General features: G+C 38.3%; 1 protein-coding gene across 2 annotated transcripts; it reads right to left on the reverse strand.

Annotated features, from left to right (window-relative positions):
• Positions 1 to 2231: 2231 nt before the first annotated feature.
• On the reverse strand, positions 2232 to 12880 carry LOC139417121 (GTPase IMAP family member GIMD1-like). 2 transcript variants are annotated; one of them, XR_011635161.1, is made up of 4 exons: positions 12713 to 12880; positions 6853 to 6980; positions 6680 to 6727; positions 2232 to 6228 (listed from the first exon to the last, which is right to left on the reverse strand). XR_011635161.1 is itself a non-coding variant. In XM_071166365.1 (3 exons), exons 1-3 carry the CDS (start codon positions 6881 to 6883, stop codon positions 5333 to 5335), a joined length of 975 nt encoding a protein of 324 aa, XP_071022466.1. In that variant the 5' UTR covers positions 6884 to 6981; the 3' UTR covers positions 4089 to 5332. The 2 variants fall into 2 exon arrangements, 1 of the variants encoding a protein (XP_071022466.1); XM_071166365.1 differs by lacking the exon at positions 12713 to 12880 and having other exon boundaries at positions 4089 to 6228; positions 6853 to 6981.
• Positions 12881 to 14417: the final 1537 nt, after the last annotated feature.

Here is a 14417-nt window from a genome sequence, read left to right on the forward strand (position 1 = left end):
GAAATACAGCGTCATGCGATATAGACTCTTCCTGGATGTGTTATGAATGACTGAAGGTGTCTCACTTCAAACTAAGCATTACAGGGAACTACATAAAGTGTCAATAAATAGGTGAGAAATGTTCTGCTGATTTTTGAAGGTTCTCTCATGACCCACAGGTCACTGTAAGGTGTGAGGTATTTAAATGGCTTGATGGGCCTGCAAAGCTTGTTTGTGTGTGTCAGAGCCAAGATGATTTGGAGTAGGCATAGTCCTACCTGGAGGGCTTGATAACAACCTGTTACAATTGGTGAATTTGTCAAAGACCTGACTTTGCCCAGCACCACACGGTATGGATCGTTATATTCGTGTTTGTGTGTGTTTGTGTACTGAGGAAGCTGTAACTTGGTTCCAGGAGAAAGCCACTTTCAGTTTCCTGATGTTGGGGACTTTCATCAAGGTCAGTGTTTCTTGGGTGTAATGTAATCCTGCAGCACACCATGTCACCCTTTATAAAGCACATGTTTATGTATATAGTAGTCTCTGTGCACACTTTTTTTTTTCTTTACAAAAACTGGGTTCTTTATTGATTCTTTGGTAAGGGATATGGTTATATATGGAACCACAATGACTGAGTCCTTCAATGGTTCTTTGCAGTTGAGAAAAGGGTTCTTTCCTCTTTTAGTGATAATTAACATCTAGGGGTGGCGACTCGTTACAATATTTTGAGGCGTGGTTTGCTTACAGCTCTTTTTGTTCAACCGTAAGTAAGAGTTTTATTCCAATTTATGCCATTATATTTAAAACATGATTTTGGTCAGTTATGGGATCTTGTTAAAGCTGTGCGAAGGCCTTGTGTTATAACTGTTACCTAAATCAGCGATGCCAAACTTTGTGTGATTCTTCAAGTAGATTTCTTTACAGAACCATCCTCCATAAAGGTTCTTTAAATTATCTTTTAAAAAACAGATCTGTATAGCACCTAAACGGTTTGTAACAATAGCGGAACCCTTTTTAGTGCTATATAGAACCTTTGTTTATATTTAGAACCTTATGAGCATGGCTCTTTACAGAACCTTTAAAAACGGTAGAGCACCAACAAGGGTTCTGCCATCGTTTACGAGTTAACCCTTATTTGGCACTATATAGAAAACAAATGTAAGACTTGTTCTTCAGAAATATGTGGTCAGAGTTGGTTTAGAATAGCTTTTTACCGTCTTCTAATACAGAAATAGCTGCAAAAGTCTGCAAATCATCTTTGAGCAGGTGCACGGAAACACATCGACCAACAGTCTCACCACATTGTAGGGTATGTTTCATGAAGACAGAGACAGTGCTGTGCTACTTGTGTAACAAACTGCCACTTTTCATCATGCCTCATTTTCTAGATAGAAAATAAATTCACTCAGTGGGGACAAGAGGATACTGTTAGAGTAGGTTACTTTTAGAATAAGGGTTAAGCATTAGGTTTTGAATAAGGGTTAGGTTTAGAATGAGGGTTAGGTTTTGAATAAGGGTTAGGTTTAGAATAAGGATTAGGTTTAGAATGAGGATTAGGTTTAGAATAAGGGTTAGGTTTTGAATAAGGGTTAGGTTTTGAATGAGGGTTAGGTTTAGAATGAGGGTTAGGTTTAGAATGAGGGTTAGGTTTAGAATGAGGGTTAGGTTTAGAATGAGGGTTAGGTTTAGAATGAGGGTTAGGTTTAGAATAAGGGTTAGGTTTAGAATAAGGATTAGGTTTAGAATAAGGGTTAGGTTTAGAATAAGGGTTAGGTTTAGAATGAGGGTTAGGTTTAGAATAAGGGTTAGGTTTTGAATGAGGATTAGGTTTAGAATGAGGGTTAGGTTTAGAATGAGGGTTAGGTTTAGAATAAGGATTAGGCTTAGAATGAGGGTTAGGTTTAGAATGAGGGTTAGGTTTAGAATAAGGGTTAGGTTTAGAATGAGGGTTAGGTTTAGAATGAGGATTAGGTTTAGAATGAGGGTTAGGTTTAGAATAAGGGTTAGGTTTAGAATAAGGGTTAGGTTTAGGGCCTTTGATGGGCACTTTGAGGGGAAAAGAGAATACTGTTAGCCTGGCTGACACGCAGACCACATGACACAGAGAGAGGAGAGAGTCTGGAGGACTTTGAGTTTGGTATCAGCCAGACTACTTTTAGGGAGACTCTTTCACCACAAGGCGTGTAAAGCGGGCAGATAGGAAACTAGCACAGAGCTGCACAACTAAGAACTGTATGGTCAGAGAATTATCATTTTGACAGCATGCATCAATCCATTTTAATGAACAGAAATCAAAGTAGGCATACAAGATAAAGCAATAAGAAATTATTTGATTTCACAAGACATTTATAAAAAAGTATATACTGTATATGTTGGTTTTGTTAACTTTAATCTTTTTAATTTGGGTTATTTAAGTATTTTTCTTGCATAGAAGTCAAAAGAGAAAGGACATTTAACCTTTCATCAACATCGATAAAGTTGCATATTGTGGTTAAAAATGGAAATATATTGTAATGCAACATGATTATATATTGAACCATGCATTAATGTTCAAGCCCATTCTATAAACTGTTGGTTACATTGAACTACACTCATATTTAGAAAATGTTGACTCTTTTGTGAAGCTACATGATCCATGTATAATAACAAAAACAACAAAACAAGCCCGATCTCTAAACTGTTGCCAGCTTGGTTTTAATTGGGCTGTAGATGTTCTGTCTCCTGTGTTGCTCAAGGCTTGACAGTGAGCTGGGCCTGTCCATACACCTGTCTGAAGCCTCGTTTATACCTGGCGCTAATGGTCACGTGATGAGGTAGCCCCGGCTGCAAACTTCAAAACCAGTGTCTGGTTAAGACATATTGATGTCATAAGTCAGTGGGGCCACCTGTCAATGATTTTTAGAAGGCTGGTAATTATGATTTAAATGGTTTCACTGTCCAAATCGGTCTACACTTGAGAGATATCCAGACACAATGTGTCCCAGATTACAGAAAGATGTGATCACAATGGGTAATTTAATCTTCTACACCTGTATAAAAATGGACACAATCAGAATGGGGAAAAAGTGGGGAAAGCATTTAACCCAACCCTGCTGAATCAGAGAGGGCCCCCACCCTACGAGATTGAAATGCTCCATCCACATCAGGGACGAGCCTGCCGTGATCAGACTGGAACACACCACGTGCGTCTGTGTGCAGGGAAACACACCTTTTCCTCTTAGATGGTCCTGGTGAAATCTGATCCTCATTCCAATTTTCTGATATCTAGTGGCCTGTTTAGGTATTGAACTTACATGCATACTGAACTTACTACTGCTTAGGGAGCCAAGGAGGGTAATCAGACAGAAGGAACACTTTGACAAACACAAAGAGACAGACGAAGGCTGAATTCAGCTGGGTTGGGGTCGATTTGAATTGAAGGCAGTCAATTCAGGAAGTAAACTGAAAATCCAATTCAATATTGAAGAAAAGGGTATCTATTTTTAATGACTTCTCAAGAAACTGAAAAGTAGAGGTTATTTATTTCAAAAGTTGTTCCATTTTATTTGAAATTCAAATCAGATCCTGAATTGACTGCCATCATACTCTAATGACGAGATGGTCTTAATGGGATTTGTTGTTGTCGCAACAGTGGAAAGGCAGGCAGGAGGAAGAGCGATCAGGTGGAAACATTATAGCCAATGACAGGGCAGATATGCGTGTGAACAACAGACTCAACTCTGACATAAAGCCGGTTTTCTTAAAGTTACCCAGAAGCCACGTACGTTCACTTATATCAATACATTCTAAAAACCTAACCATTATGAAACTTAAATTATATCAAATAAGACTCCCTTAGCAAATTAGCAATCCCATTTTCTGCTGACCAAATCCGACACTCTCATAGACCTATATTCAAAAAATCCCTACTTGGTCTACTTATTGCTGTATTCTTGCGTGAATAGATTTTGATGGGAGGGGAGCCTCTCGCTTCTCTTCTTCCTCTCTGCTTCAATTCAGAATGACCCCAACCCATGTATTCAAAATGGGTTCATGACCCATAATCCCTGACCAAAATGTTCAGTCCAGAATTATTGAAAATAATTTTTGCATACCTGAATGGTTAATTAAGTAAATATATAATGCTTTATTAATAACAACAAAAGTAATTCAGTGTCAAACAGCAGAATAGGCTATGGAAGGAAATACATAATACAACAAAATATAAAAGTGACAAAACTGACCAACATTTACTGTAATTGTTTTTCTTTTAAATGGCATACCTAAACGGTTCAATATATACTGTATAATGATATATTGAACACTGAGAAATAATTTTGTTTCACACAGCAGAATAGGCTATGATAGGAAAATACATGATAAAACAAAATACAAAATGAAGTGACAGAACTATAACATGCAGTGATTTGGATTGAGGCTCACAAGATGATACAGTGTAAAGTATCATTTTCAAAGCCCAACAATTTCCATCCTCCACTATGACACCAGGGGGTGTCAAGCTTCAACCACAGACTTTCCTGATCAGCGTATTTACTTTTACCTGAGCTTGTTGTGTGCAGTTAGTACACCTGTGTAGTAGAGGCTGTTAAATGTTAGCCTTACATGGTCACATCACCTTTCCTGAGACCTGGGGGCCTATTCAAGACACTTAAAATATACATTTTACATGGAGTAGGCTAAGACATCATTAACTTGTGATGTAATGTGAAGAATATTGTCCTTTCTGAACAGTATATTTTGAAAAATGCTTTACCCCTCTGAATGCATGTAATTCCCAGTAAAATGAATGCATGTAAATCCCAGTAAATCCCAGTGATTAGAAATCGACAGGTTCCTAATCTGGTAGGCAGCACAGATAATGTCAAACATAACTGGAGAGTGGTCTCCTATTCTGGTTGGGGTCGGAATCCTTAACTACACACCAACCTGCTCTTGTCAACTTGTCTTCTCTTCCAGGTCCTTTACTAGGAAAGGGTCTACTTCTCTCAGTACCTGGTAGAACTGCTCATGGGCACAAGCTCCCTTCAACAAAACCATTTCCAGCAGGGCCTGGTTCTTCAGTGTCTTGTTTGTTTTGTTGTCCACCTCCTGCCTCTCCTCGTCATTCAGAACCCCTCGCTCCTGGAGAAGCCGAAGTATGGGCCGCAACAGTCCCAGACGGTCCTCCAACGCCAACTTGTGTTTCTTGAAGAATTTACCATTTGTGTCCTGTCTCCCATTCATGTTCACTGGTTTTGCAATGGTACCATAGCTGGCTTGCTTTCCCAACTTAGTCTTTAACTGTTCTATCTCTATATCCCTCTCCTTCACCTCATTCATCCAGTATTTTCTCTCCACTTTTGTGTCCTCATTGCTATCTTCTCCCATCAAGGGATGTTTCTGTTGGTTTTCTTCGGGGAGTCCTGGACAGTCTGTCTGTGTCTGTCTGTCTATATTTGACAGACAGAGAGTCTGTCCCTGAATGCTGATTAAGACAAGACTGTAGTCTTGTTATATCCGCATTCTTCTGTTTAAGGATCTCTTTCAGTTTTTTGATTTCATTCTGAAGGGACTCGTTGGATCTGCCATTTTCAGTTGATAGACGTGAATAAAGTTTTGTAATTTTGTTCAAAATGTTTCCTTTCAGAGCGATCTTCTTCATCAACCTCTTGGATATCGTTAAAGAATCGGTGTCATCTTGCTCCACGTAGAAATTCTCATATTTGTTTTTAAGAGACATGTCCTCCAATGTCTTGATCACCTCCCTGTTCTGTTGCTTGCGTGGCTTGTTGTCATAGAGAACATGACACCGGTTTCCACATTTTCTTATCAAATGCTCAAATGTATCTTTGATTTTCTGCTCACTGAGGTCAAATTCAGCCAGTTTTTCCCCTTTTGTGAACAACACCACAGTATAATCCCATACTTCCTTGGTAAGCAGATCTTCCAGTATATTCTGCTCACACACATTAAAACTAGACTTTTTAGAGGTGGATTCAATGACCAAGAGGACAGCATTAGGTCCGTCTTTAAATGACTTAACAGAGTCTTGGATCTGCCGCTTTATCTTCTTTTGACTGCTATAGAGTCCAGACTTACTCCAGCCTGGAGTGCGGATCACAGTTATTTTCTGATTTATTTTCTTCACACGTTGTTTATTACTGAATATCCAGAAAGAGGACTTCTTGTCAAGGATTATGTTTCCTACGGTACTCTTTCCAGCACCCTTACCTCCAATAAGCACAAAATCCAAACGATTAAACAGGACCTCTGGTGGTGGTTTAGTAGAGAAAAGACAAACAGAAAAACAGTGAGGTTTTATTTTGTGAAGTTATATGATAACAGACAGTATGATAACTAATGGCATTATTTTTTCCTCCAAATCTGCAAACAGCAAACAGTATATGCAGTACATGCACAGGATTTGTTTATTCCTACATTATAATGAAACAATTTAACATCTGCTGATTTAGACACAGTAGAAAGTATGCATGGTTTAGGCCCCAATTCAATCAGATAAAGACAAAGCACACTGCAGGTTCAATCAAAATAGTATTTTTGTCAAAATCGACACACTCTACATTGGCTATTGACTCAACAACACACCTGTCTCTATAATACAATATAAATATTCTAAGTGAATACACAGTATGTTATTATTTGTCTGTAATTGAGTGAATTGGGGCCACAGGCATGATCCTTTCTTAAAGGAGTAACATACCCTCTTCATCTAACACTTCATTTGTAATTAATGGATCCTCATCTGTGTCTGGGAGAGGACACAGAGATGCATGGTTATTTATTATTTCATATGAATTCAACAATTATTTTGATTAAAAGTTTTGATTGATGGTTGCAAATAATGATAGAAATCTAGTACTGTCTGAGACGTACCTGTCCATGTTTTACTGTGTTTGGCTCCCATATTGCATGTTATGTAAGATTTTTGTTTAAAATCCCCTGGATCCACAGGAAACACTGCAACTACAGTTGACAATGGCAACCGGGATCTTTATGTCAAACTATGGAGAGAGGACACATTGGGAGTTAGTCATAAACTAAATGTAAAGAAAATGTCAACTTTTACATATTTCTCCCCAGTGCTTCACAAGGGCTACAGAACCTGTGTTGTTTGGAAACCGCCAATCTGGCACTTGTTGCAGTTTAATATTTAATCTTTATTTTCAATAATAGAATAGGTTGTTATCAGTGCACGAATTGGACTGAATTAGTGTCAGGACAGTAAGAACAAGAAAGAATAAGGCTGTGACCTCAGCGATTTCCATTTGAAATAAACTCTCTGTAATGTAAATGGTAAAATAATTTGTTAACAGCATCAAGAGTAATGACTACTAGATATTTTTTAAGATGGTAACAATAGTAATAAAATGTTTATAATAATAATACTACTACTACTTATTAAACTAATTATAATGACAGTATAATAATCAACTTTAGAAAATACATAGCAAACACATGATTTGAACGGGGCGGCAGGTAGCCTAGCTGTTAAGAGCAATGGGCTATTAAATGTTGCTGTTCACCTAGTGGTCTTGGGGATTCAAACCAATCTGTTGATGTGCCCTTGAGCAAGGCACTTAACTATAATTGCTTCTGTGAACCACTCTGGATAAGATTGCCAAAATGTAAAATGTACTGTTCATATTGAACTACACAAAATTATCTGTCCATTGTGTCACAATATAAATGGGGTTCATTCTACTCAAGACAACAGTCTATTCAAATCTATAGAGATTACACACCCAATTCTACAGAGAGTACACACACTATTTTTTCAGCCCTTTATTTGATATGTAGAATTAGCTGAAATGCAGTCAGATGTGTGTATAGAATATACTTAAGAAATAAGGCCCGAGGGTTGTGGTATATGGCCAATATACCACGGCTAAGGGCTGTACTGATGCACGACGCAACGTGCATTACCTGGATACATCACTTAGCCATGGTATATAGGCCATATAATGTACCACAAACCCCCGAGGGGCATTACTAACGTAATGACAACATTAAACATAAATGTTTTGTCATACCAGTAGTATACGGCATTCAGCCAATATATATATCACTTTTAAAGGACCCAAAGTCGCTTCGCATTAGTTTAAAAGAAACACAAGAAGAAGATAAAACAGTCCCCGAACCTCCCAGTTTATAAATGTACATATATCACTGAACACTGTACATTGTCTTGCAGAAAGAGGGGGGTCCATTCTACTCAGGAGCACCAATAGTCTCCAAATCATATATGTACTGTGAGGTAGGATTCTTGCTATATTCATGAGAACCTTAAGGGTGCAATTTAAAATGATTCATGTGATTTACCTTTTTCGTCTTTAAAATCTATGATAAATAGCAGAAACTATTGTACACTCACTCCTTCGTTCTACCACTACAGGCCACCTTGTCATTTCAAGAATCAAGCTCCGGAGCGTCGGCAACAGGGCCTTCTCCAGGGTTGCACCCAGACTCTGAAACTCCCTTGATCACTCTATTTTAGTCCCACCTCAAGACCCATCTCTTCACCATGGCCTACCCATAACCCACCCCCCTAATATCCACACACTCACTCATGCACTCACACTTTCTGTTTTTCTTCTGTTTATTTGGGCACGGTTTTTGTTTAGATTTTTGGTTTCTTGCGTTTCTTTAAAACTAATGTGAAGCGACTTTGGGTCCTTGAAAAGCACTATATAAATCCCATTATTATTATTATTATTTTTGTTAACTGTAGTCGTAGCAGTACACTGTTTTAAAGAAAAGGTGCTATCTAGAACCTAAAAGTGTTTTCAGCTGTTCCCAAAGGAGAAGCCTTTGAATAACCCTTTTCCTGGTAGAACCCTTTTGGTTCCAGGTAAAACCTATTTGGGTTAATGTAAAACCCTTTCCAAATCTATAAATCTCCTTGCGTCATAAAAAAAGGACTCATTATTATTTGTAGTCAGTCAAAATTTGATTCATTGCGGTTTTGATCCTCTCGAACACGGCCGCTGTCTTTCTTGTTCTGCCTGTACACACTTTGAAAATAATGTTGTTCAATGTTTCTTTGGTAAGGGTGATGGTTTTATGTGGAACCCTAGAATTTACTAAACCATCTTATTATAGTTGCAAGGTCAGCCATGTGTGTCATCAATGGCTTGCCTGTACTATGATAAGAGTTTGTGTAAAACAATGAATGGCCAGACACAAATATTGCCTCCCCTACTAGAAAAGTCAGAGCAATCAAAATGATGTTGAAAATACGTCTATAATATGTATTTTCCCAGATATTGAAGGTGTTCAATTTAGGTTCAGAGTGAAAGGTGAAGGAATGTAATCTCTGGATGTTGAAATCAGGTTTATTTTGGGTTCTGAATGAAAGTTGAAAAGATGCTATGATTGGTTCAGATTTGGTCTGAACTGGATCAAAAAAACAACATCCGTGGATGTGTAAATCAAGGCTGGTCGGGATTGCACCAAATAACAAGTCCGGACAGGGCAGAAAAAAGACGTCTACAAGGCGTCAGCGTTGGTCCGTGATTACAGAGGTATATAGCAAGGATGGGCAACTACAGTCCTCGGGGGCCGGAGTGGTGTCACACTTTTTCCCCATCCCTAATCAACATAGCTGATTAAACTGATTGCATTCTCAACTGAAGATCATGATTAGTTGATTATTGTTTTTAGATGTGTTAGTGTGACACCAATCAGCCCCCAGACAGTGAAATGTAATTTTAGGAATGCCCATCTATGTGGTAGGCCTACCATTTGTAAAACACCCCCCAAAAATATGTCCGGTCTGGACACAAATAAAACGGACCGACGTCAGCGTGCTTACTGGGGTGTGGCCTACCATGCCACCTGCAATGGAACTTTATGTATTCCCATCCATGTTGTAGGCCCACCGTTTGTAAAACAGGCCGTTGTGTTGGTTTTATTAGTCCTGATTCCTGTGACTAATCAATTTGGTTATTTAAGCTCTAAATATCAGCTACCTAACTTTATCAGGAGGAGCCTATTTGCAATGTGTTTACACAGCGGGAAATGGAGAACTATTTTATTTTTCACTATGATCAGCTCGTAAAAAATTGACAGACACCAACTTGAAACCACTGATCATGACAATTTAGCCCATGAGATGAAACTCTTACACAGCAGTTGTGAGTAGCCTGATTGTCCATTCCATATTGTCCATTTTACTTTGTCCTGTTTTTAGGAGATGTTTGTTAACATGTCAGCACATTTTTTATTTGATTGGGCACCATTTAGGTTAGCCTATTTAATCAGAAACCTGCATGATGTAAAACGTTTGTCTCATTACATTGCCATACATTTTTATCTCCAGCCTGTAGGCTACAGAAGGCCACACACTCTTTCTACCATGTCCTCTATCTGCTACATGATTTATGTTGGTGGAGAGCTGCAGAGATGTGTCTCTCTAACAGCACCCTGGAGAGGCGCTGGGAATGGACAAGATAATTATTTTGTGTCTGTCACATTCGTCATAACGAGGAGACCAAGGAGCAGCATGAGATGAATATATTCTTCTTTATTTAAACGAAGAACACTAAACAAAATAACAAAACAAGCGTGAAGCTATACACACAAGTGCTGACAGAGACAATAACCCACAAAACCAACATAGAAATGGCAACCTAAATAGGATCCCCAATCAGAGACAACGATAAACAGCTGCCTCTGATTAGGAACCAATTCAGTTCACCATAGACCTAAATTTACCTAGACATAACAAAACCCCATAGAAATACAAAAAACCCTAGACAGGACAAAAACACACATACCACCCTCGTCACACCCTGACCTAACCAAAATAATAAAGAAAACAAAGATAACTAAGGTCAGGGCTTGACAGTGTCCCTGCCTTTGACAAAGTGGGAACTACTTATCATAGGGCGGCATCAGTGCTCACCTAAAAAGCCTATTTTTCAGCTTTCTGAAAATTAAATATTTGTCATCCATCCCAGACTTCTAAAAAAAGAAACTCAGGTGATAACCATCTAAACCTAGTTCCTCTAGTCAAGGACTCCATAGTCTAGAAGTCAGTATCCTCTCCTCAAATGACAGAACGTGAACGTAAAACTGAATTAGATTTTTATGATGGATATTCCACAGTGAGCTACAATCTGGTCAGCTGTGTCTAAAGGTTGCCTGTTATGAGGTAGGATTGGCATGGCTTTTGAAAATGTAATGTGTCTGCATGTTCCAAAATGAAATCTCTCTCTCTCTCTCTCTCTGTCTCTCTCTCTGTCTGTCTCTCTCTCTCTCTCTCTCTCTCTCTACATATATAGTTTTGTTCAGATTTCCCTCTGGGATGGTCCTCGTAGACATCATACATCCTTTCCATTAGAGTTTGAACTCAACTAGTACTGAAGTATGTAAACAAAGTATGTTTAGATTGTCAGTGTTCCATGCAGGTGTTGGCTGTGTTTCATCCCAGGAAAATCTTCACTTCACTATGCCCTCGTTCTTCACTCCACTTCACAGATCTGAGACAACCTGCCACATTGTTTTGGCATATCCAGTCTGTGAAGAGGAGGTGATGAGAGCATAAGGGTGGGAACATCTTCCTGGAATGAAACACAGCTATTGTCTCTCTTGTTCTCTCTGTAGAAACCCGTAACTACATGACTTGTCATACAGTACCACTGACCGTGTTCACATGACAGCCATAAAACCAAACAGAAAGGTTAGAGTTGTGTGATAAAATTTAGTTTATAGCTGTTGAGATTAAATACCCTTGAGATTAAATGCTGGAAGATGTTGCATGGAACATTTTCAAAATATCTACAGTACATTAAACATTTATTAACCTATTGAGTTAAATGTTTTTATGAAGAGTAAACACTAGGAAAATCTATTTTCATCCAATGTCTACATTCACCATCAGTCGAAGGATAGAGGGAATACACTAAAACTTTCTTTGCTGATCTAGTAGGACAAAAAAAAACATGTCTCTGTGCCCAATTCTTATTTTACAAGTATAACAGTGAAAACAAAACAATTATATTGAACAACACTAAAGTTGCATAGTTCGAAAATATAGCCTATTTTGTGAAGCTACAGTACATGATCCATTTACTAAAGTTAACAAAAACAACCCCAATCTCTAAAACGTTGCTTGTTGGCCTGTCTCCTGTGTTGCTCAGGGCTTGACGGTGACCTGGGCCGACACACAAAGACGTACTTGTTTTTGTTTACATTTTAGCAGACACTCTTATACAGAATGACTTACAGCAGCTAGAAGTGTTAAGTTACTTCCTCAAGAGAAAATCTGTTTTTCACCTAGTCGGCTCGGGGATTCTAACCAGCGACCTTTCGGTTACTGGCACAACGCTTTTAAGCCTCCTGCTGCCTCTACATTGTAATGATCACACACATTGCATCTTCTTACACACAATAATGCTCGACTGTATATAGTACCAAATAATGGTTCTTTGGCTTGGAGCCATAGTGGATCCCTTTAAAAATAGAACTAACTATACAGTAGTGAATCTACATGCAAAAGGGAAATTGGTGTATTTATGCTGTTTTTCAAATGCGCAGATCACATTATACATCTTTATACATCTTCCCAAACAAACAACCGGTAGTTTGAAAACTTGGCATAATTATTCTCTCATGACGCTTTGTTGACAATATAACAACAAAATAACACCCTCTGTCTGGGAAAACACCCCATAATGTTATATAAGATATGTTCTATTTAATTATCTGTTCAACACAATTAACAGGCACTCACCAGACAATGAAGCCATCTTCTCATGAAGACAAGTATTCTCTACTATAACAGAACATTAACTCAAAATTTCATGACGTTTTTTAAAGCAATGTTTTATGACGGATATTCCACATGCATCTCTACAATCTGTTCAGCTGTGTCTAAAGGTGTTCTGCTATGAGGAAGGAAGGGCAGGGTTTAACTGTTTGAAATTGTGTTGTCTGCTTCTGCCAACTGTCACGCCCTGAACGTAGATTGCTTTGTATGTTTCTATTTTTCGTTTGGTCAGGGTGTGATGTGGGTGGGTATTCTATGTTGTATGTCTAGGTGTTGTGTTTCTATGTTTAGGCCTGGTATGGTTCCCAATCAGAGGCAGCTGGTTATCGTTGTCTCTGATTGAGAACCATACTTAGGCAGCCTGTTTTCCCACTATGGGTGTGGGTAGTTGTTTTTTGTTTTGTGTTGCTGAACCTTAAGGACTGTTTCGTTTTCGTTTCACGCTCTTTGTTATTTTTTTTTGTGTTTCTGTTCAAATAAAACAACATGAACACGTACCACACTGCGCTTTGGTCTACACCAACATATCCCTCTCCCTATATATCCCTATAACTCTCACTTATATATGCATTTATACTCAGTTTTTCACAATTCCTGACGTTTAATCCTAGTAACAATTCCCTGTCTTAGTTCAGTTAGGATCACCAATTTATTTTAAGAATGTGAAACATCAGAAAAATATTAGTGATTTATTTCAGATTTTATTTCTTTCAGTTTACATACACTCAATTAGTATTTTGTAGCATTGCCTTTAAATTGTTCAACTTGGTTAAAAACGGTTCGTGTATCCTTCAACAAGCTTCCCACAATAAGTATATACAGTGGGGCAAAAAAGTATTTAGTCAGCCACCAATTGTGCAAGTTCTCCCACTTAAAAAGATGAGAGGTCTGTAATTTTCATCATAGGTACACTTCAACTATGACAGACAAAATGAGAAAAAAAATCCAGAAATCACATTGTAGGATTTTTTATGAATTTATTTGCAAATTATGGTGAAAAATAAGTATTTGGTCACCTACAAACAAGACCGACCTCTTTAAAAGGCTCCTCTGTCCTCCACTCGTTACCTGTATTAATGGCACCTGTTTGAACTTGTTATCAGTACAAAATACACCTGTCCACAACCTCAAACAGTCACACTCCAAACTCCACAATGGCCAAGACCAAAGAGCTGTCAAAGGACAACAGAAACAAAATTAGGTTGGATACATACACTTAGGTTGGAGTCATTATAACTAGTTATTCAACCACTCCAAAAATGTATTGTAAACAAACTATAGTTTTTTGGCAAGTTGGTTAGGACATCTACATTGTTCATGACACAAGTTATTTTTCCCCCAAAAAATTTACAGACAATACAATTTCACTGTATCACAATTCTAGTGGGTCAGAAGTTTACATACACTAAGTTGACTGTGCCTTTAAACTGCTTGGAAAATTCCAGAAAATGATGTCATGGCTTTAGAAGCTTCTGATAGGCTAATTGACGTCATGTGCGTCAATTGGAGGTGTATCTGTGGAGTATTTCAAGACCTACCTTCAAACTCTGCCTCTTTCCTTGACATCATGGGAAAGTCAACAGAAATCAGCAAAGACCTCAGAAAAACAATTTTAGACCTCCACAAGTCTGGTTCATCCTTGGGAGCAATTTCCAAATGCCTGAAGGTA

The sequence above is a fragment of the Oncorhynchus clarkii genome, chromosome 9, assembly GCF_045791955.1.
Source record: "Oncorhynchus clarkii lewisi isolate Uvic-CL-2024 chromosome 9, UVic_Ocla_1.0, whole genome shotgun sequence".
Taxonomy (NCBI): domain Eukaryota; kingdom Metazoa; phylum Chordata; class Actinopteri; order Salmoniformes; family Salmonidae; genus Oncorhynchus; species Oncorhynchus clarkii.

Coding starts and splice junctions, on each gene's coding strand:
- LOC139417121 (XM_071166365.1), bottom strand. CDS start 6,883: ATGGGAGCCAAACACAGTAAAACATGGACAG. Junction 6,728..6,852: donor ACACAGTAAAACATGGACAG/GTACGTCTCAGA, acceptor GTCCTCTCCCAG/ACACAGATGAGGATCCATTA. Junction 6,229..6,679: donor TGAAGTGTTAGATGAAGAGG/GTATGTTACTCC, acceptor AACCACCACCAG/AGGTCCTGTTTAATCGTTTG.